At 38.9% G+C, this 20438-nt stretch overlaps 1 protein-coding gene across 6 annotated transcripts; it reads left to right on the forward strand.

Annotated features, from left to right (window-relative positions):
- Nucleotides 1–55: 55 nt before the first annotated feature.
- LOC149842369 (uncharacterized) lies at nucleotides 56–19020 on the forward strand. Of its 6 annotated transcripts, none has more exons than XM_089999093.1 (7): nucleotides 56–334; nucleotides 2849–2974; nucleotides 3064–3107; nucleotides 3840–6956; nucleotides 16998–17102; nucleotides 17610–17784; nucleotides 18484–19020. In XM_089999093.1, the coding sequence occupies exons 2-7, from the start codon at nucleotides 2858–2860 to the stop codon at nucleotides 18688–18690; spliced, it is 3765 nt and encodes a 1254-aa protein (XP_089855219.1). In that variant the 5' UTR covers nucleotides 56–334; nucleotides 2849–2857; the 3' UTR covers nucleotides 18691–19020. The 6 variants fall into 6 exon arrangements, with proteins under 6 accessions (XP_089855219.1, XP_089855220.1, XP_089855222.1 ...); XM_089999094.1 differs by having other exon boundaries at nucleotides 2867–2974; XM_089999096.1 differs by having other exon boundaries at nucleotides 17873–18587.
- The last annotated feature ends 1418 nt before the right edge of the window (nucleotides 19021–20438 follow it).

A 20438-nucleotide genomic window follows, 5' to 3' on the forward strand; every position in this document is an offset into this window, starting at 1 on the left:
CCCTTTCAAGGAGGCCTCTCCATCTCTCTCTTACAAGAGAAAGGAGTCCAACATTCCCTTTACTAAAATTGACTGAGGAAGGATTTCATTTAGCAGAGACGGGAATTTCTCATTTTTGGCACCCCTAGATTTAGAGGAGAGCCACAATCTCTCCCTCTCTCATTTCTCGCTTGGCTGTCGTAGCTATCTCCCCGCGCTATCTTTAGACCCAACCTCCTCTGGATTTAGCCCAAACGGAGGGGCCTCTCTCTCTCTCTCTCTCATCGGATCGGCTTTGCATGGTGGCCTTCGTCATCGGTGAGATCGTTCGAGTTGCGTCTGCATCTTTGTATCGGTAGGCTTCCCTCTTTCCGGGTCTCTTTTTTCTCTTACTAGTCTGTGCTTTTCTTTATTTTTTTTGCTTTTGAGGCAGAAATGATGGGGTTTCTTTTGGGAATTTAAGGTTTATCGAGGTTTTTCCTGTCTCCGTTCGGCGTTTCTTAGTGTTTTTGAGTTGGAATCGGAAGTTGGGGTCTTGCTTTGCAGTGTGGTTTTGGTGTTTTTTCGGATTGAAATTCGGGTTTTTTCTGCATTTTTATTGTCTATGTGAGTTTTATATTAGCGATTACGCATGAGTGTCAGAATTCCTGGAATCGAACCTTGTTTGGTTCTTTGGATGCAGTTTTGGGATCTTTTTTGTTGGTGTAGTTGGGGATTGTTGACGAAGAAATGATCTTTGTTTCTTTCATTGTTTAACGCTTCATGCTAGCATGTAAATCTTGAATCCTAAATGCTTGATTTTTGGGGTTTTCTTCTTGGGGAATATGTTTGGAACTATCCATTAGGTTTAGGGGTTAAGAGGGCGACTTGGTTATGGTTGATGGCACATCCAAAAAGAAATAAATGAATCTTTGTTTATTTATTTGATTTATTGCACGCGAGCCGTGAAATTTGGTGATTGAATGATCTCTCGGAAACCATGACGAAAATCGATTTAAAATTTGGGTGATGCATATGTTCTGACGAGCTAGTTGCTGGCATTGTAAGGGGTCTCTAGAATTTGACTTGGTTGGGATGGAAGGTCCATCTTTTTAGATAATGAGGGCGCCACCTTCATTTTCATGCAATTGCCTTCGTTGTCTTTCTGACCATCACCGATGCACTGGTTTATTGTTTAATTGATTTTTGGTGGACTATGGTACCTTTTAACCATTTGGGAACAATGGATTCCAACATGCTATACTGTCCTCCTTAAGGCAAGTTTAGCATGTAATGCGCGGTAGTCCCTCTCATGGCTATTTTCATGAACGCTGGATCTTATTGACACTTGAAATCCAACTGTAATTGCCAAGAAAGTCTCATTGTTCCAGCAGTTGACCAAACTCGTATCCACAAACCAAAACAATGCATCCAGTCATCTGGTGCAAGTTTTTAACTATCACAGGCACTTAACAAACTTTCAATGTGATTGACTTGATGTTGAGAATGAGAGTGAGGTACTCTTAATGGAGTTGTTGCTGACCTCTGTGAAAATAGAGGCTCAGGCCCTTTGTTAAATTGAACAGAATGGATGGTGGTGTGCTGAATTGTGTAATTTGTTGACGGGCAAACATTCATAATTGGCTTGTCTTCAGAAGATATTGAGAACCTCTGATACAGTTTGAGACAGTGTTGTGAAAAGCGTTGAGGCGTAGCGAGGCGCTTCACCAAAAACCGAGGCGAGGCGTAAAGCGTAAGCCTCAATGGTAAGATGAAGAGCAATCGTGCAGCTTTATACTGCAGACAATGACTCAGGTCAAAGCTATAGCAGCAGCTTCTCCATGGCTAATTAAGAAAAAAAAGAGATTTAAAAGGACAAAAACTGGTTTGGAGCTCTTGTGCAAATGCCCCAACAAGGTCCACTTCAGGCTCAAAACTTAATTCAAGAACTTTACCTTTCAAGTTCAATCAATCAAGTTGATTCAGGCAAGCACCTTTCACCTAGGGGTGTCAATGGTTTGGGTATGATGATAAATAAAAAGGTTAAAAAAGAATCCGGGTCAGACCCGAAGGGTCTGATTAATATATGATATGGTTTGTGAACTTTCATACCATACATGGGCCAGACCCGAGTTCCAACTGAGATCCTCAAATTTCAATGTAAAATGGATGAAAAATATAAATTTACCAAAACAGGGTGAGGCGCGTATGCCTCACCTTGAGGTGCGCCTCGCCCTGAGGCGTACGCCTCAAGGCGTGCACCTCAGGGCTTTTGCACCTTATGCCTGTGCCTCAAGGCACAAAGCCCCTCGCCTTGAGGCGAGGTGCGCTTTTAATAACACTGGTTTGAGACTTTGAGCATGACCCAGTTGCTTCATCTGTTCATTGAGGGAAATCGGCTGAATTGCATTAGCCAATTTGTCGTATCCTATATTGGGACCTCTCTGTGCCATGCTTGTTGACTTCTTTGGAGGTGTTTGATTTTGCTATTGTTTGCTTACTGCAGTTTCATATCTTCTTAGGCAACTGACATAGTTACATGTTTTTTGATATAGCAGCTTATTAGTGGACACATTTTTGTATTGCCAACATGTTTACCATTTCGGAGATTGTGGAGTTTGATTTTGTTCTGAGTAAGCTTAGAGCTAATTTGCATAGTCTTATGGCCATGAACTATGAATGAATCATAAATTGTGTTGGCCTTCCTGTTTGATATTTTATAGGGATGCCTTTGGCATCGGTGAGATATTTTCAATCTTTTCGTGTTTAGTTTTCTTGTTCTGTTCACTTAGTTCCTGTAAATATTTTGTCATCTTTCCATGTGCATTATTTTTCAACATAGTTACAGTTTATAAAGTCAGCTACTTATTTGCATTGATAATTTGGACAGTAACACTTAATGATGCAGTGGGCCCTTGCAAGGACAAACAGAAATAGTATGAAAATTGCTGATGGAGGAGTCTGTATGACATCTAGCAAATCTGTAGTACAGAATAGTTGCAATATCAGTTCAAAGGTCATAAACTTAATTCATTATTTTCTTTCTTTTCCTGAACTAGCACAACCTGTAAATTCAGTCTTTGTGGTGTTAACAATTTCTTCCAGGATCACGAGGTGGCAGCCATTACCTTGATCTGTCCTGATCAAAGGTTAGGCTGCAAAATTCGTTTCTTATTGATAGAGCTTAGTATTCTACATCCATTCTTCATTACTTGGATTTCCTGCATCTAGCTGATGAGCTTATGTTCTGCTTTTTGAGTTTTGAGTGACATGACAAGTTCTTTTAGCTGTTTATTTGCTTGTTGTTCCCTTTCTGATTATCCTCTCTGTAAAGGAGTATACTTATATGTCCTTGATCTGCAAGGTATTGCACTGGGTTTGTAAACATCACTTTCTTTCTTTGTGTGTATTGTTTATTTTTGTGGCATATCAATTTCAGAATTGGGACATCTCTATTTTTGGCATAAGATTCTCTCTTTCACACTTTTGATTTCATAATGCTGTGCTTATTACCCACTGTAAAACATGCTTAAGTGCTTTTGACTCATCATCTTTGACTTTTAAACTGAGGAAGATGGTTGTGTGATTCCAGTTATTTTCCGTTGAATGTTAATGTGGGATTTTATGTTTTTGTATTTGTGAGAAATGAATTAACATTGCAAATACACATTATGATGTTGTACTTTGTTTCATGTTTTCTTTTTAATGTAGTAAAGATTTAGAACTTAGCCAACACATAATATGTGACTCTGGAAGCCCTTGGTTAGTTTTTCCTAGAAGAAATATTTCTCATTCTCATTTCTTAGACAAGTCATTGTTACAAATTTCTTTTGGGTGTTCTGATGCATTATTCTCACAACAGATTTATTTTGGGTGTTCAGGTACATTATTCTCACACTGGTTACCCTTCCACTTGATGAGCATTGCAAATTCGTAGCACCATTTCTTCTTCCACTGCAAGGGTCTGATCGAATAAACCATTTGGCTTCTGAAGCGTATGGGAAGATGGATGGTTTGGAGCGAGCATCATCAACTATCTTATTCCAGGTTGACCTGCAAAGGGTCCGAAGAGGTCATCTTCTTGATCATCCATTCTCTGCAAAGTCATGTACTCCCAACTGTTTCTCTAGGTCAAATGGTATAGGGCATACGCGAAACCGGATCGCAGCAAAAATTCAAAACAGGGTTACCAAGCGTTCTGCCGATTCTTGTCAGATGATTTCTGTTTCATCAAATGTTTCTTCTGGCTCGTCTGATCCATACAGCTCTAGTACATCTGATTCAAGTAATCAGGTTAAACATATAACTAAGGTTGATAAACATGGAAGGAGTTCTAGAAAGAAGCCAAAGAAAAAAGGGAAACGTAACAAAAAATCTTTCGAGAATATTTTATCGGCATCCATTGAAGAGGAAAGTGTTCAGGAAACTTCTTCTCTTTGTGATGCTGGTGATGAGGTCAATGTGGCTTGTGCTAGTGCAGATAGTTTGGTAGTTAAGCCACCAAACAGAAAAGAGTGCACACTAAAGGATACTGTAGTGGATAAAGATGATGCAGAGAATGTTGAACTTTTGTGTTCTGAAGTTTGTTCCGCAACATCAAAAGTGGGTTCTCCAGATGAATCTAGTATAGCTGAAGAATCTTGTACCTCTGTAGCTCAAGATTTTTCTGTTGAAGCTTTAAGTAGGAACATGATGAGATTGAAAGGGAGTTTTCATGATGATGCTACAAGTACTTTAAGATCAGTTCAATCCACTCATGAAGCTGCCTTCAGTTCAAAATCTGCTGATAGGAGAATTGGTTCTGGTGATGTATCTGTTGGAAATATCTCTGAAGAGCATGATGCTTTTGCTGTAGATCCCTTTTTGGATGGATGGAACAGTGAAGAGAGCCTTAATTGTAGTGGTGACATCAACACAAGACTAGCCTGTAAGGAGGAACATGCGATAAGTCCCTCAGACAGTGGAATGGTTTCAGACGGCAGTAACTGTAGCACCACTTCTCATATTATACCTTTTGGCACGTGTTACTTGAGTCAAGTTGTGCCTGAGAATTTGCATACTGCCGCTGGAGACTGCCCAAAGACTTCCATGGACAATGCTGACAGAATCAAGTGCAGCAGTGGCACCTGTAGCAGCACCAATCAGCATGAGTTTATTCCAAGCAGGAAGGTTAGGCGAGCTAATAAATCAGCTGAGAGTTCAAGTGGAATAACTCACAGGTTTAGTGGTTATGTTAATACACATGTTCGAGCTGGGAAGGAGAACAATCACTCTGTCTGGCAGAAGGTCTTAAAAGGTGCTAATAATGAAGGTGTTAGGGATCCAAAAAATATAAATTATGGTAGACTTCCACAAGATACTGCTTGCAAAAGTTTGTCATCATGCATTAGACATGATTTGGGCCACAGGAAAAGTAAACAAGAAAGATCCGGCAGATGTACATCTATATATGAGATGTCTGTCCAAGAAGATTCTAATAAGGCTATTTCTGATGTTGGTTCAGATGCATTGCTTTTGAAGGAAGATGAGGTATCAAAGAATAAGAATTCTGAAAAACTGAACACAAAATCAAATTTAGGATCAAAACTAGAACATAACTGCCATATGAGGAAAAATCTTCCTAATAGAAATGGCTTAGGTAGGTCTTCTAATAAAAAAGATTTTCATAATGGAGCAGCAGAAGTATCAAGGCAAGCAATTCACCACAAAAGCTTTACTTCTGCTTCTGGATATTCTCATTATGTTCCTTGTTCAAGGGTAGATACTGCCAAAGCTGACATAATTGATTCCTACAATTCATTCAGCATACAGGGCTCTCAAACACACTTGGATGTAGCATGTCCTCCAATAGAGACTTCCCATTCGATGGAACAAGCCTTTGAAGTACAATCAGACAGTGGGACAATAATCTCTAATAGACTTATACAATCTGTTCAACCGACTTCTGTCAGTGCTGTCCACAGGCAATCATCGGCTGGAAGCAACAGTTTGCAGATTCATCGTGATGATGGTTCAAATCTTGAACTGGAAGATGCAAATATTTGTAAAGAACCGGAAGCATTCTCCTGTTCATCTGATCATGTTTCTTCAGCATATGTTGGCTTGGAAAGCTTTGCCACTGGCAAGTCAGGCCTTCAATGTCACAATGATTTGGAGCCGCCTGAGAAGTCAAGTAACTATGTGCCAAGCATGTATAGAATAGATGATACAAGCACACTGGCTACCACTAATACATGCATAGTCAATCCTCCAAATGATCAAGAAAGATCTCTATCAGAAGATTCTCTTGATGAGATAGTGGAAGCTGTACGTGATGCTTATAGGATCCAAGTTGAGTCTGAAGACATTCAATTGTCAATAGGCAGCCATCTTGCTGCATTTGAGAGAGTTTTGCATGCTGCCTCTCCCACATTTTCATCAACTTCTAGTCCCTGTGATCATGGGGGTTGCTTATGCAATGAGCTAGCTGGGGATTTCCTGTGTAAACACCAGATTCCTGGCCATTCCTTGAAAACAGTTTGGCAGTGGTATGAGGAACCTGGGTGCTATGGGTTGAAAGTGAAGGTAAAAGATTTCCAGAGCTCCAGGAGATTGGGAGCTAATCTTCATGAGTCCTCTGCATATTTTCTCCCTCTTCTTTCAGCAGTTCAGTTATTTGGACATTCTAGGGGTTCCTTGTCTTCTAGTAGCCACACTTTCAGTACTGAAGTATCGGATATGCACAAGGCTGAGACATCAACTAGTTTAACTAAATTTTGGTGCTTGCCTATCCTGTCAATGCTTCTACCTAAGCCGCTCAAGGATGCCACTGATGATGATGCATTGGTGCCTACAAGATTGCCGTGCACAACTGAATCATCTGCATCTAACTGTTATGAAGGGCATAGCATTTCATCTAGAAATATGTCACCCTCTACAACTTGTTCTGATGGTTCAGATCTTCTGTTTGAGTATTTTGAATCTGACATACCTCAACAGCGGAAGCCATTGTTTGAAAAGTAAGTTTTTAGACTTTTAGTGTTTTCTGCTCTTTGCAATTTAGTGCTTTCAATGCAATTTCAGACTTCCTTTGAAAATGTGAAAGAAGAGGCTTTTTGAGACCGTGAGAAATACTACAGGAGATTTGGTAACAAGCATTAGATTATTCAGCATTTATGACATTATGATCATGTAATACATTTGATTGCTATTTTCTTTGTTTGCGAGCTGATTGGATACATGGATGATTCGTGATGTTGATCTGTCCAAACATTAGACTTAAACATTTGGTCATAGTGGTTGATGTCTTCCAGTGGGCATTAGTGGTTTGGAAATGTATACCTGAAAATTAGTTAATTTTCTTATTCGCCATTGGCATGAAAAATGGTGGATGCAACAGAAAAGTATAGGCAAACTTTCTCTGGGTTTTCATTGTAATGGAGTTTTAATTCATTGAGCGCGTGCTCTTCAAATGTGTTTTAAGATGCTAATGATGGCTGGGGGGGGGTGCCTGGGGGGGGGAGTGTTATTAACAGGTTAAGAACAACACCAAGAACATTAAAAGTTCATTCTAAAAAAATTGAATTTTTATCGGTCTTTGAGTGTTTGACACATATAACAGCTTAAACAATGCCCTGGTCTATTTTGTTGGTATGATGTGTGAAATTTTGCATTTGGTTCTGTTAAGATATGCGTATATGCTTATCTATATTTATACATATATATGATATTGATATATCATATATATATTGTAATAGGCAAATACCCATTAGGGGTATTTTTGTCTTTTCAGTCATGTAATAGGTTGCCCCCATTAGGGGCACACCAGTCTTTTCGTTATTATTTTTAGATTAGTTTTTTGTTATTTTGATTGAGGGCATAAAAGGTATTAAGCCCATAGAGTGGTTGGGACCTCCTCAACGGCTCTATTGGTAGCCGATGGGGAGTATCCCAATGGCCCTATGGGCCTCAATGTGTGTATAAATAGGGGAGCTCTCCCCCTTGTAAACTCAATGCCTTCTCAAGCATATTGCAATATATTTGCCTATATTTTTATATGCTCTCTTGGCCCTTGTGTGGGTGATGTGCATGTGTTTATGTGATTGGACCCCTAAGTGGTCCCTTTTGATTTGATTGTGTTCTTGTAAGCCCATAAGAGACACTCCATTGTTCTTGTTCTTATTTCATTACATGGTATCAAAGCTTTGGTACTCTTGGGCAGTGTTATGAGAGGCGTACGCCTCAGTACCTGAAGCGTACGCCTCAGAGGCGAAGCACACACTCAAGGTACTGAGGCGTTGCAGTGAGGCGTTTCAGGCTTGAAACACACGCTTCACTCATGTGAAGCGCACGCCTCAAGTCGAAACGCGCTTCGCTTCTAAAGCGTACGCATCATGGCACCGTTTCTTCATTTGTGTAGTCCCTACAAACCGCCACTTTTCTGCCCAAATCTGTCGCCGGAAAACCACCCCGATACCCGGAAAACCATCGGACCCAGGATGATCACAGCGGCAGACTTCTACCACGTGATGATAACGGTTGTTCCGCTCTATGTGGCGATGATCCTGGTCTGCGTTACTACACCCTGATGTAGAGGTCCCAAGTCGCGGCCGACCACCTCACCTTCCCCTTCGTCGTCAAGGTCTGCGCGGCGCTTGCGGATCTCCCACTCGGTAGAGCCCTCCATGGACGGATTCTGAGCTGCGGGCTGGTTCGTGACCCCTTCATCGCGAGCTCCATGATCGGTATGTACTGGAAATCCGGCGAGGTTGGTGATGCGTGCCAATTGTTCGAAGAAATGCCTCAACGAGATGTTGCTTGAAACACCATGATTGCTGGGTTCCTGAAGAGGGAGGACGTGGGGTCTGCTCGTGCTTTATTCGAGTCGATGCTTGCAGAGAGATCTTTGGTTACCTGGAACACCATGATCACCGGCCTAGCGCAGAATGGGATGTCGACGGATGCGCTCGGGCTTTTTCGGCGGATGCAAGCCGAGGGCTTGACGCCGAATGAAGTCACGTTGGTTGGTGTTCTTTCAGCTTGTGCTAAATTGGGTGCGCTGGAGGTCGGGAAATGGGTGCACAGGTACATCGAGAAGAACGACATTAAGCTGAGTGTTTTCTTGAGTAATTCTCTCATAGATATGTACGTGAAAGGTGGAACTTTGGAATACACGCGCCAAGTGTTTGATGGTATTTTTGAGAGGACAGTGGTCTTGAAGCTTATTTTACTATTTTGATCATGAAGCTTATGCTCCAACGCTTCGAGGCTTACGCCTCGCTTCATAATATGCTCAATGCCTCGCTTAGCCTCATCGCATTTAACATCCTTGCTCTTGGGTAATGATTCATTCGTAAAAGCCAAGAGGAGGATTGAGAGATTGGAGCATCAGTTCGTGGGAAGCACACCATCAAAGTATTCTAGAACAAAATTCTTGCCATCTTCTCTTGTCTTTCCTTCTCTTCTTCTCTTTCTTTTTTGTAAAAATGAAGAATGAAAGAGAAGTAGTCGTCGACTCAATGATACGAACTATGTGATGTGAGCATCCATAGTAAAACATAAAATATGAAAAAAGAGTCTATGGGGTTTGGTTGATGGCACCGAAAGAGAGCCCAAACTTATACTCAGCAAGATGAAAAATGAAAAAGAAGTGGCTCTCCAAGGAGAAGAGATGCTTAAGGCCGTCACCGATTACGAGACAAAATGAAAAGAATGGATGATGGGCCATTCCAAGATCATTGGATGACTCATCAATAGTGCTGACATAAAAAAATGTTTTAGCTTAGCAAAATTTGATTTTGCTAGTGATGCATAAAAATATCTTAAAGATATATGTAGTCTCAAGGATATAGCTCATATATGTAATGTGCAAAACAAGGTGAGAATTATGATCCAAGGAGAGATAAGCATTAGGGAATATTATAATGTCCTTCCTCTTCTTTGGGATGAATTGAGTCTCTTAGTGTAACGCCTCAAATTTTTATCTCAAAAGTCACAGATTTTTTTTTAAATGGTCTTAAAAATCACAACGAAAATTTGAAATTGGATAAAAGGTTTGGATGAGCTATAGATCCATCACATCATTCAACATATCAATTTAAATTTCAACATTCAAATATTAATAAAAACCCATTACAAATTTAAAATAATAATATCAGAGTCTCTTTCAAAGTCCATTAAAAAATGTAAATGTCCACAATTCAAAACTCTAGCACAAGTGAAAAAGATTTGACTCAGGTCCCGCCGGAACCTTCCGCCATCATGTTGGTCGTCTATTCATTACCTGAAAAAAGGTTTTCATAATAGGGTCAGACTTAACAAGTCTTTAGTAGGAAATTGCTATTCAATACACGTAAATTAAAACAAGCATACAAAAGAATATTCCTACACTCACACATGTAGACATCAATCATCGATTTAAGGATGCATACATTGTAATGCTTCACATGATTACCAATCATACACACTTGCATATTTTTTTCAATCATAAGTAGTTACATATTCCATAAACATTTAAATATGCATGAGCAGTTAAGAATGCATGTTTTCAGAAGTATTTGATTGTTTTTAAAAAATTTATTGTTATACAAAGACTCAATTCAAAACCAACATTAAAATCTTTAGAACCGATTACGGAGGAGAGAAATGAAGCATATATATATTGTTGAGACCATGGTTGCCAGTTGAGGAAGCGGGAGCGGGAAGCGATACGGGAAGCGGGAGCGGGAAGCGAGGCACTTTCAAAATTTTAGGAAGCGGGAAGCGTAGGACCACTTAGGAGCGATTCAGAAATCGTCTCGGAAGCGAGGGGGAAGCGAAAAAAATAAAAATAAAAAAAATAAAAAATACAAAAAAATGGAAAAAATGGGAGAAGCATGGGGGAAGCGAGGGGGAAGCGTGATGGAAAGCACGCTTCCCATTTAAAAGTGGCGCTTCCCTGCACGCTTCAGAAGCGCGATGTTTCTCGCTTCCGAAGTGCGCTTGAGGGAAGCACGCTTCCCCTTTTACTTAGGCGCTTCCGGTAACTCTGGTTGAGACTACTAGAACACTAATATTCCAACAATCTTTTGAGACGAAGCCATTCTTACGTCCTTATGATGGTTTATTTGATAAATAGAATGTCTTAAAAAACTATCGAAAACATTTCTCCCATTAAAAAATTATGTAAAACATCTTTCAATTACAAAAGGTTAAGAGTCTTTGGTTGTAAATGCTTTGTTCTTACTAACAAAAATGATAAACTTTTTGCAAAAGCTATTCCTTGTGTTTTCTTGGGTTATGCCGAAAATAAAAAAGGATATAGATGATATCAAATTAAAAGGAACAAGTTATATGTCTCAAAATGTCACTTTTCTTGAAAATGAAAATGGATTTGGAAAAGATAAAATTCAAGAGCATTGTGATGATTTATTTCTTTTTGACCTTGCCAATGAGTACATGAATTGTGATGACATTCATGATGTACATAAGAGTGACAATGAGGACATATGTAAATGAGCATGAAGGTCTTGATAATATAGACCAACCTCATAGTGAAATACAAGTTTATACTCGATGTACTGAATACCATCCTCTATGTGCATTAGAAAGATATTTTCAAAATCAGGATATAGGTTCCTATAACATTAGAAGATCCATGAGAATTTCCAAAACTTCTAGTAGATTTGTATTCTATGATTATTTTGAACCCAAATATATAGCATATCTGATGGCTAGATACTTGTATGTAGAACCATCTTCTTACAATGATACTAAAAATTACCAAGAATAGATTAGAGTAATGAATAATGAATTATAAACATTTAAAAAAGTTAAAACTTAAAAATTTCAAACATTACCCAAAGAAAAGAAAACTATAAGATGCAAATGAGTTTATAAGATTAAAACCAAAAGTAATGAGACATTAGAAAGATATAAAGCTAGACTACTAGCTAAAAGATATAGTCAAGAGTACAAAATAAACTATGATGAAACTTTTGGTTCGGTTGCTTGAATGATCACTGTTAGAACCCTTATTTCTATAGCATCAATTAAAAAATAGCTTATTTTCAAATAGATGTAAAAAATGTTTTTTTGAATGATAATCTCAATGAGGAAATTTACTAGGATTTGTACATGAAAAAATCCTTCAATTACAAAAACTTTGTATGGTCTAAAACAAGCTCGTAAGGCTTGATATGATTGATTGAGTAGTGTGATGACACATCTTGGTTTTAAATCATGTTATAATGACATTGTATTGTTTGTTAAATCTTCAAATGCAGGTATGGTGATGACATGATTATCACATGAGGTGATAAGCAGTAGGGGTGGCAATTTCTGACACGACTCGCCAACCCGCCTCTTAGGCGGGTTCGGGTTGGGCTTAAGCCAACCCGCTTAATAAACGGGTTGACCCACATAACCCGTTTATTAAACAGGTCGGGTTCGGGTTTGGGGTATGCCAACCCGCCAACCCGGCTGACCCGTTTAATAAACGGGTTAGGCGGGTGGGTCAACCCGCCAACCCAACCCGCCAACCCGTCTGCCCGACCCGTCAACCCGCCAACCCGACCCGTCAACCCGACCCGCCAACCTGCCAACCCGATCCGTCAACCCGACCCGCGAACCTGAAAACCCGTTTACCCGACCCAACCCATTTATTAAATGGGTTGGCGGGTCGTGTCGGGTTACCCGTTTATTAAACGGGTCGGGTTCGTGTTTGCCACAGCCGACCCGTTTAATAAACGGGTCGGGTTCGGGTTGAGGTATGATGACCCGCCAACCCGCCAACCCGCCAACCCGACCCGATTGCCACCCCTAATAAGCAGTGAGTTATTCATATCGAAGATGTGCTCAAAGTCAACTTTGATATGACAGATCTTGGTTTTTTACGATATTTTCTTGGAATAAAAGTGGTTTATTCACCTCGTAGTTATTTGTTGTCATCGACTAAGTATGCAACAAAGATCATATAACGATCATGACTCTTAGATGAAAAACGAGTTGATACTTTAGAGGTCATCAATGCAAAGATAAAGAAGGATGATGGAGAACTTTTGAAGGATCCAACTCCTTACAGAGACATATGATTTGAGCTTTGTCTTACCTTTCTATTACTTGTCTTGATATTGCACATGCTATTCACTCTACTAGTCAATTTCATCGTGCTCTCACTATAATACATGCGAGTGTTGTAACGAGGATTATTAGATATATTAAAAATACTATTAATTATGATTTATTTTTGTCATCATCTTTTCCGTTAAAAGTTATTGTATATTCTGACTTTGATTGGGAAGGGGATGTGAATGATCGTCGCTCAACTACGGCTTTCTGTGTTTTTGTAGGAGATTTGCTTATTTCTTGAAAATGCAAGAAGTAACAAAATGTGTCTTACAATCATACTTTTCATGAGAGAACCAAACACATCGAAATGAATTGTCATTACATCATAGAAGAATTCTTGAAGAACATTACTTTGTCATATGTAACATCAAAGTATCAATTGGCGGACTTCTTCACCAAAGCTCTTCCATCACCCAGATTTTAGTTTCTCCTTGGCAAACTCTCGGTTGTGGCACCGTGAGTTTGAGGGGGATGTTAAGATATATATATATATATATATATATATATATATATATACAACAACAAACAACAACAACAACTACGCCTTCATCCCAAAACAATTGGGGTCAGCGATATGAACCAAAAAAGAAATTCATTTTGGGTCTTCCACATGAATCCTTTTCCTCCAATCATTTCTATCCAACGCCATGTCCTTGGTGAGGTTCAAAGCATTCATATCCTTTCCTATCATCTCCATCCAAGTCTTCCTAGGCCTACCCCGACCTCTTTTAACTAATATATTTTCCCATTTCTCCAACCTTCTAACTGGAGCATCATTAGGCCTTCGCCGAATATGTCCAAACCACCGTAAACGATTCTCTCGCATCTTATTTTCAATGGGTGCAACACCTACCTTCTTACGTATCTCTTCGTTCCGAATCTTATCTTTTATTGTATTTCCACACATCCATCTAAGCATCCGCATCTCAGCTACACTCATTTTTTGAATATGATGTCTCTTGGCAGCCCAACATTCCGTACCATATAGTAAAGCGGGTCTAATAGTCGTCCTATAAAACTTTCCCTTCAACCGCAATGACATTCTACGATCGCACATCACTCCAGTAGCACTTTTCCATTTCATCCACCCAACCTTTATCCTATGATTTACATCTCCATCAATTTCTCCATACTTTTGAATGATGGATCCCAAATATTTGAAATAATCATTCACCGGTATATCTTGCTCACCAAGCTTCACTACACTCCCATCACTACTTCGTTGCTTACTAAACCGACATTCCATATATTCAGTCTTACTCTTACTCAACTTAAAACCTCTAGCTTCCAATGTCTGTCTCCATAATTCTAACTTAGCATTAACCCCAGCTCTAGACTCATCAATCAAAACAATATCATCAGCAAACAACATACACCACGGTACATTTTCTTGAATTGATCTCGTAAGCTCATCCATCACTATCGCAAATAGGAAAGGGCTTAAAGCAGATCCTTGATGTAACCCAACCGTTATCGGAAAATTGGTTGTCACCCCTCCACAAGTGCGGACATTGGTTACTACTCCTTCATACATATCTTTAATTATACTAATGTACTTGAGAGAAACACCTTTCTTCATCATTGTCCACCAGAGAACGTCCCTAGGTACTCTATCGTATGCCTTCTCTAAATCAATAAAAACCATATGCAAATCTTTGTTCCTCTCTCTATATCTTTCAATAAGTTGTCTAAGAAGATGTATAGCTTCCATAGTTGATCTTCCAGGCATAAAACCAAATTGATTCTCCGATATCATGACAACCTTCCTCAACCTAGACTCAATCACCCTCTCCCAAAGTTTCATAGTATGACTCATGAGTTTTATACCACGATAGTTTGTGCAATCTTGTATATCACCCTTATTCTTATATAAAGGCACCAAAGTACTCTTCCTCCACTCATTAGGCATCTTATTTGTTCGCCAAATCAAGTTAAAAAGATTTGTCAACCATTCTAAACCTTTCTCTCCCAAGCATTTCCAAGCCTCGATAGGTATACCATCTGGGCCAACTGCCCTTCTTGATTTCATTTTCTTCAAAGCCTCTGCAATTTCTTTCTTTTGAATCTTGCGCATGAAGTCACGATTTATCTCATGAAAAGGAATGGAGAAGTCTCCAAGATCTTGAGCATGACTATCATTAAATAGCTTATCAAAATAATCTTTCCATCTCTCCTTAATCTCCTCATCTTTGACTAAAACCCTTTGCGTTTCATCTTTGATACATCTAACCATACCCAAATCCTTCGATTTCCTATCTCTCATCTTTGCAAGCCTATAAATATCCTTCTCGCCTTCTTTGGTATCCAACTTGTCATAAACCTCCTTATATACCTTAGCCCTCGCGTTTCGAACAACTTTTTTAGCTTCCTTCTTTGCTATCATATACTTCTCCAAATTCTCACTATCACGACTCTTACTTAGATTTCTATAACACTCTCTTTTAACCTTAATAGCTAATTTGACATCCTCGTTCCACCATGATGTATCCTTACCTAGTGGTGCACCGCCTTTAGACTCACCCAATACCTCCTTAGCTACTTTTCTCATACCACCCGCTATCTTATTCCACATTGATTCTGAATCCTCCTCGAGACACCAATCAACTTCCTTAACTACCTGCTCTACAAACATTCCTTGTTTAGCTCCTTTCAGTGCCCACCACTTAATTCTAGGATCTATCCTATGTCTATCCCTTTTGCGGCATTGTCTAATTCTAAGATCTAAAATTAAGACTCTATGTTGTGTAGCTACACTTTCTCCTGGTATAACCTTACAATCGATGCAACAACCCCTATCTCTCTTTCTAAGTAGGAAAAAATCTATCTGACTCGTATTAACCCCACTTTTAAATGTTACTAGGTGAGACTCCCTCTTCCTAAACCAAGTGTTTGCTAAGATCATATCATAGGACAAACAAAAATCTAAAATCCTTTCTCCACTTTCATTTCTTTCTCCTATACCATAGCCTCCATGGATATTCTCAAATCCATCCCTACTAATGCCTACATGTCCATTAAGGTCACCGCCGATGAAAAGCTTTTCTCCATAAGATGTCTCTTGTACTACTCCATCTAAATCTTCCCAAAATTGATGCTTAATGGAATCATCTAAACCTACTTGAGGTGCATAAACACTAATAATATTAATAATATCCGTACCTAATACTAATTTAATAAGTAAAATTCTATCACCCTTCCTACGGACCTCAACTACATTATCTATAAACTGACGACTCATAACAATCCCTACTCCATTCCTATTCTTATTTATTCCTGTATACCAAATCTTATATCCCCAAGGTTCTATCACTTTAGCTTTCTCACCTACCCATTTGGTCTCTTGAAGACATAAAATATCAATCTTTCTCCTACACATAACATCTACTAACTCTACCAACTTACCAGTTAAAGACCCTATGTTCCAAGTGGCTATTATATATATATATATATATATATATATATATATATATATATATATATATATATATATATATATATATATATAGGCAAATACCCATTGGAGGTGTTTTGTTTTTTCAGTCATGTAATAGGTAACAGTCTTTTTGTCATTATTTTTAGATTAGGTTTTTGTTATTTTGATTGTGGGCATAAAAGGTATTCAGCCCATAGAGTCGTTGGGACCTCCCCAACAGCTCTATTTGTTGCTGTTGGGGAGTATCCCAATGGCCCTATGGGCCGGGCCTTAATGTGTGTATAAATAGGGGAGCTCTCCCCCTTGTAAACTCAATGCTTTCTCAAGCATATTGCAATATATTTGCCTATATTTTTATATGCTCTCTTGGCGTCTGGGTGATGTGCATGTGTTTATGTGATTGACCCATAAGTTGTCCCTTGTGATTTGGTTGTGTTCTTGTAAGCCTTCGTTACAGGATCATCATTAATGTATTGCATATTCTTCTTACTGGCTTACCATTTTTTTTAACACATTTCAGAATAAAGGAACTAGTAAACGGGGATGCATCATCAAGTTCTCAAATGCATGGAGACCCATCCCATCTGGTGAATTTGTCTCTGTGTAATCTCCATCCTGCATCCTGGTTAGTTGCCGATTTCTGTCTGGGACTTCCTTTTTTTGGATATTGTTAGCTGAATAGGACTAGGTTCACTCTTCTCCAATATTCTTGATGTTCTTATCTTTAAGCTGCCTCTTATTGGGGACTCCTTTTCAGGAAAAATAGATATTATGGTAATGTGATATTCCTTGTTCTACCAATAATATCCACCACAAGTATGGACATTTTGCTCTTATGGGTAATGATGGTGGTTATGCAAACTCCATTTTAGCAGATTCATCTCAAGAGTATATATATGGTGGTCTATTGAATGTTTCTGGTCTACCTTACGGCTCTCCTCTCTCTCTCTCTCTTGTATTTGACAAGCACCAGACTTGAACTAAAGATACCATTGGTTAAGATATTAGACCTGTTAAGGCATCACATGAAAACTCTCTTTTGAAGCATCGGAGAATTGTTTGAACGTTCAGTCATGTGCTGATCTAATTTGCAGCCGCTGACATACAAATTCTTTATGTACTGTATTTTCAGGTTTTCTGTAGCATGGTATCCTATTTACAGGATACCAGAGGATAGTTTCCGTACAGCATTTTTGACTTACCATTCACTTGGCCATTTTATCAATAGAAGTTCCTCATTGAATTCTGCAACTGACATGAAGTCTCTTGTTTCCCCTGTTGTTGGATTACAGCATTACAATGACCAGGTATTTGTTTATATATATGTATGTATATATATTGCTTTTTTTTGTGAAATTTGATGGCTGTGAAATTCTTCGTTTGAAATTTTGTTAGAGATCTGGGACTTTACGGAGGACTTGATCAGAAGCAGTATGAGAAACACCACTGTGTGCTCTTTGTTGCAAAGATTGGGTTTTTTCTATCATTTGCCTGATTTTACCTGAAAGTTATAATTTACCTTTGCATTTTTTTAGTTGTCGATTTCAGGTTCATAGCTGTTGTGGTCTCTTTTTTCATGGTTTCTAGAATTCTGGAATTCTTTATATTCCATTCTCCAAGGCTAGCCTACAAAAGCTCCTTTTGTGAACGCTAAAACTTTTCCTGGTTCAGACTGGAATAGGGTAGACTGGTCAATTTTGTTCATACTCAAATGACCTAGATGTCCTATAAAAAAAGAGATGATCGAGGTGTCCTTGAAAGTACCTTTTGGTGTCATTTTTGACTTGACTGATAGCTTACCAGCAATTTCTTCTTTGACGGTTTGGCTAGAAAGCATTTATATTGCACACTGACGGGCTGTTTTTCTTCCCTTGAACTCTTTACATCTTTGATACCTCACAAAAACTAGCCATATAAAGAGGACTTTCCTTGAATTTAAGTGCAGTAAGTCATGTTATTGCTAAACTCTATTTTCTACTAAAACGTTGCTGATGTTGCTTGTCTAGGGTGAATGCTGGTTCTCATTAAACAATTCAGTCGTGATCTCTCCTGGACGGAACCAGCCTTCTAACCCATCTATAGTTTTGGAGAAGAGGTTGAGGACTTTGGAGAAGACTGCTTCTGTGATGTCGAGAACCTCTGTACATAAAGGCGAACATGTAACCATGAACAGGCATCCGGATTATGATTTTTTTCTCTCGCGTGGGTGGTAACACATCATCTTCTTTTTGGTAATATGCTTCTTTGTAGAGCAGCTCTGATGGAAGTCAACAATTAGGCTTGGTTAAAATCTGTTCTTTCTGTTGTTGCATTTCATGTATATTGTCTGTATATGGATTAATTTCTGGATTTTTTTAAAGAATCGGAGGGTATATGTAAATTAGTCGCTAGTCGCAACCCTCCTGAAGCTGTCAACTTTGATTCATCTTGCTTTTTTGTACTGAATCAATTTAAGCTGTTCTGTAATTTCGAAATATATGTAGCTTTAGCAGTTCTTGAATGACTAGTTTTGCAATAATGAGTTATATTTCTATTTTGATCTCTATTCTGACTAACTAGTTTCTGTCTTGTAACTTCTGTCCATGTCGTCTGATTGGCTGTTTTTGAGTCTGCTATTTGTTTCGGGGTCACATCTAGTACTCAAAGTTTGACTTAGTTTGGTACTGCTCTTGGTGCACGCACCGATCAGTGGTTATTCCGGAAATGTTACCTGGGCACTACATTTCAAAGAAAACCAGCTAGATCGGGGCTGTTATCTGTGTTACACCTACAGGCCTCATTCACCTATCGCTGGTTTGATATCAGAAAGAATAAAACTCATGATGTCCAGGGTTTTTTCCCAACCTGATGTTAGCTGATGCAGCGAGTTTTACTGACTCGAGTTGCGTGCCAAAGCTGGGACTGTTGAAGAATAGTTTTAGAATTACCAAAGTGGGACTGTTGAAGCATAGTTTTAGATTTTTCTTTTAATTTTTTTGTATTTTTTATTTTTCTGTAATTTTATTTTCAGTTTTAGCAAAGAATCAAGCTTGGTTGGATCTGGATCCAACTAAAGCTTGTTGGGTCCATTATGGGCTTGAAACTTAGGGACCTGCTCCATTGGCTGTTGAGAGGAGGGGGCACTGTATTTTTTCCAAAATGGGAGATAATTGTCTCTCTTTTTTTGACGTCTTTTAGTAGTTAGCATTAAAAATGTTGCTTTGTTTGGTTTGGTAAGTAGGCATTTGTATTTAAATGCAAGAGCAAGTAGGTAGGTTATGTATTATATAGTTTTTTTTGAAATATTATTTAATAATAGGTAGTTGGTTTAAATTTTGGTGGTTGAAAAGTAGATGTTCGGAGCTAGACTCACGTCCACATCTGTTTCTTCTATTTAAAGGCTTGTAAACCTTATGAAAAAATGAGTTATGAGATAACAGTTTTGGAAACTATCTTTTCTTTGTATGCTTATTTGAGAGACACGAGAGAGAGATGGTGGGTGGCAATGGACTGTGGGCTGAACCCGACCGGCCTGACCTCGCAACCGTGTGTTACTCGTTCACACGTTCTTAGGTTGACCAATGTTAGAGTTGACGAGTGCAGAACCCTTGGCTGGTTCCTCCCATTCTATTCGTGTGCTAGGGTGCTGCTGCATCTTTTTCTTTTATTTAAAGACTTGTAATGACAAACTTTAGGAAAAACATGATTTCTTCTAATTGATCGAACATAAATGGCTAAAATTTGAAGGATAGCCAGAGAACACTTGGGAAAGTCACTGCAACAAATAGCAAGGTCAAACTCCACCCGGTTGAAGATTTATGAGTTCGTGATTAGATCGCAGAAAATCTGCCTGGGATTGGTTTTCAGGTTTGATCGGTTCTGGTGTGGAGGCGGGTTGTCCTAATTAGGATGAAGTTACTAGCTAAGATTTGGTGGGTTGGAGACACCTAAGGAAATCTAGAATTAAAACTTGAGGGCTAAC

The sequence above is a fragment of the Nuphar pumila genome, chromosome 3, assembly GCF_984573655.1.
Source record: "Nuphar pumila chromosome 3, dmNupPumi1.hap1.1, whole genome shotgun sequence".
NCBI classification, from domain to species: Eukaryota; Viridiplantae; Streptophyta; class Magnoliopsida; order Nymphaeales; family Nymphaeaceae; genus Nuphar; species Nuphar pumila.

Coding starts and splice junctions, on each gene's coding strand:
- LOC149842369 (XM_089999093.1), top strand. CDS start 2,858: ATGATGCAGTGGGCCCTTGCAAGGACAAACAGAAATAGTATGAAAATT. Junction 3,108..3,839: donor TTGATCTGTCCTGATCAAAG/GTTAGGCTGCAA, acceptor TTGGGTGTTCAG/GTACATTATTCTCACACTGG. Junction 6,957..16,997: donor CGGAAGCCATTGTTTGAAAA/GTAAGTTTTTAG, acceptor AACACATTTCAG/AATAAAGGAACTAGTAAACG.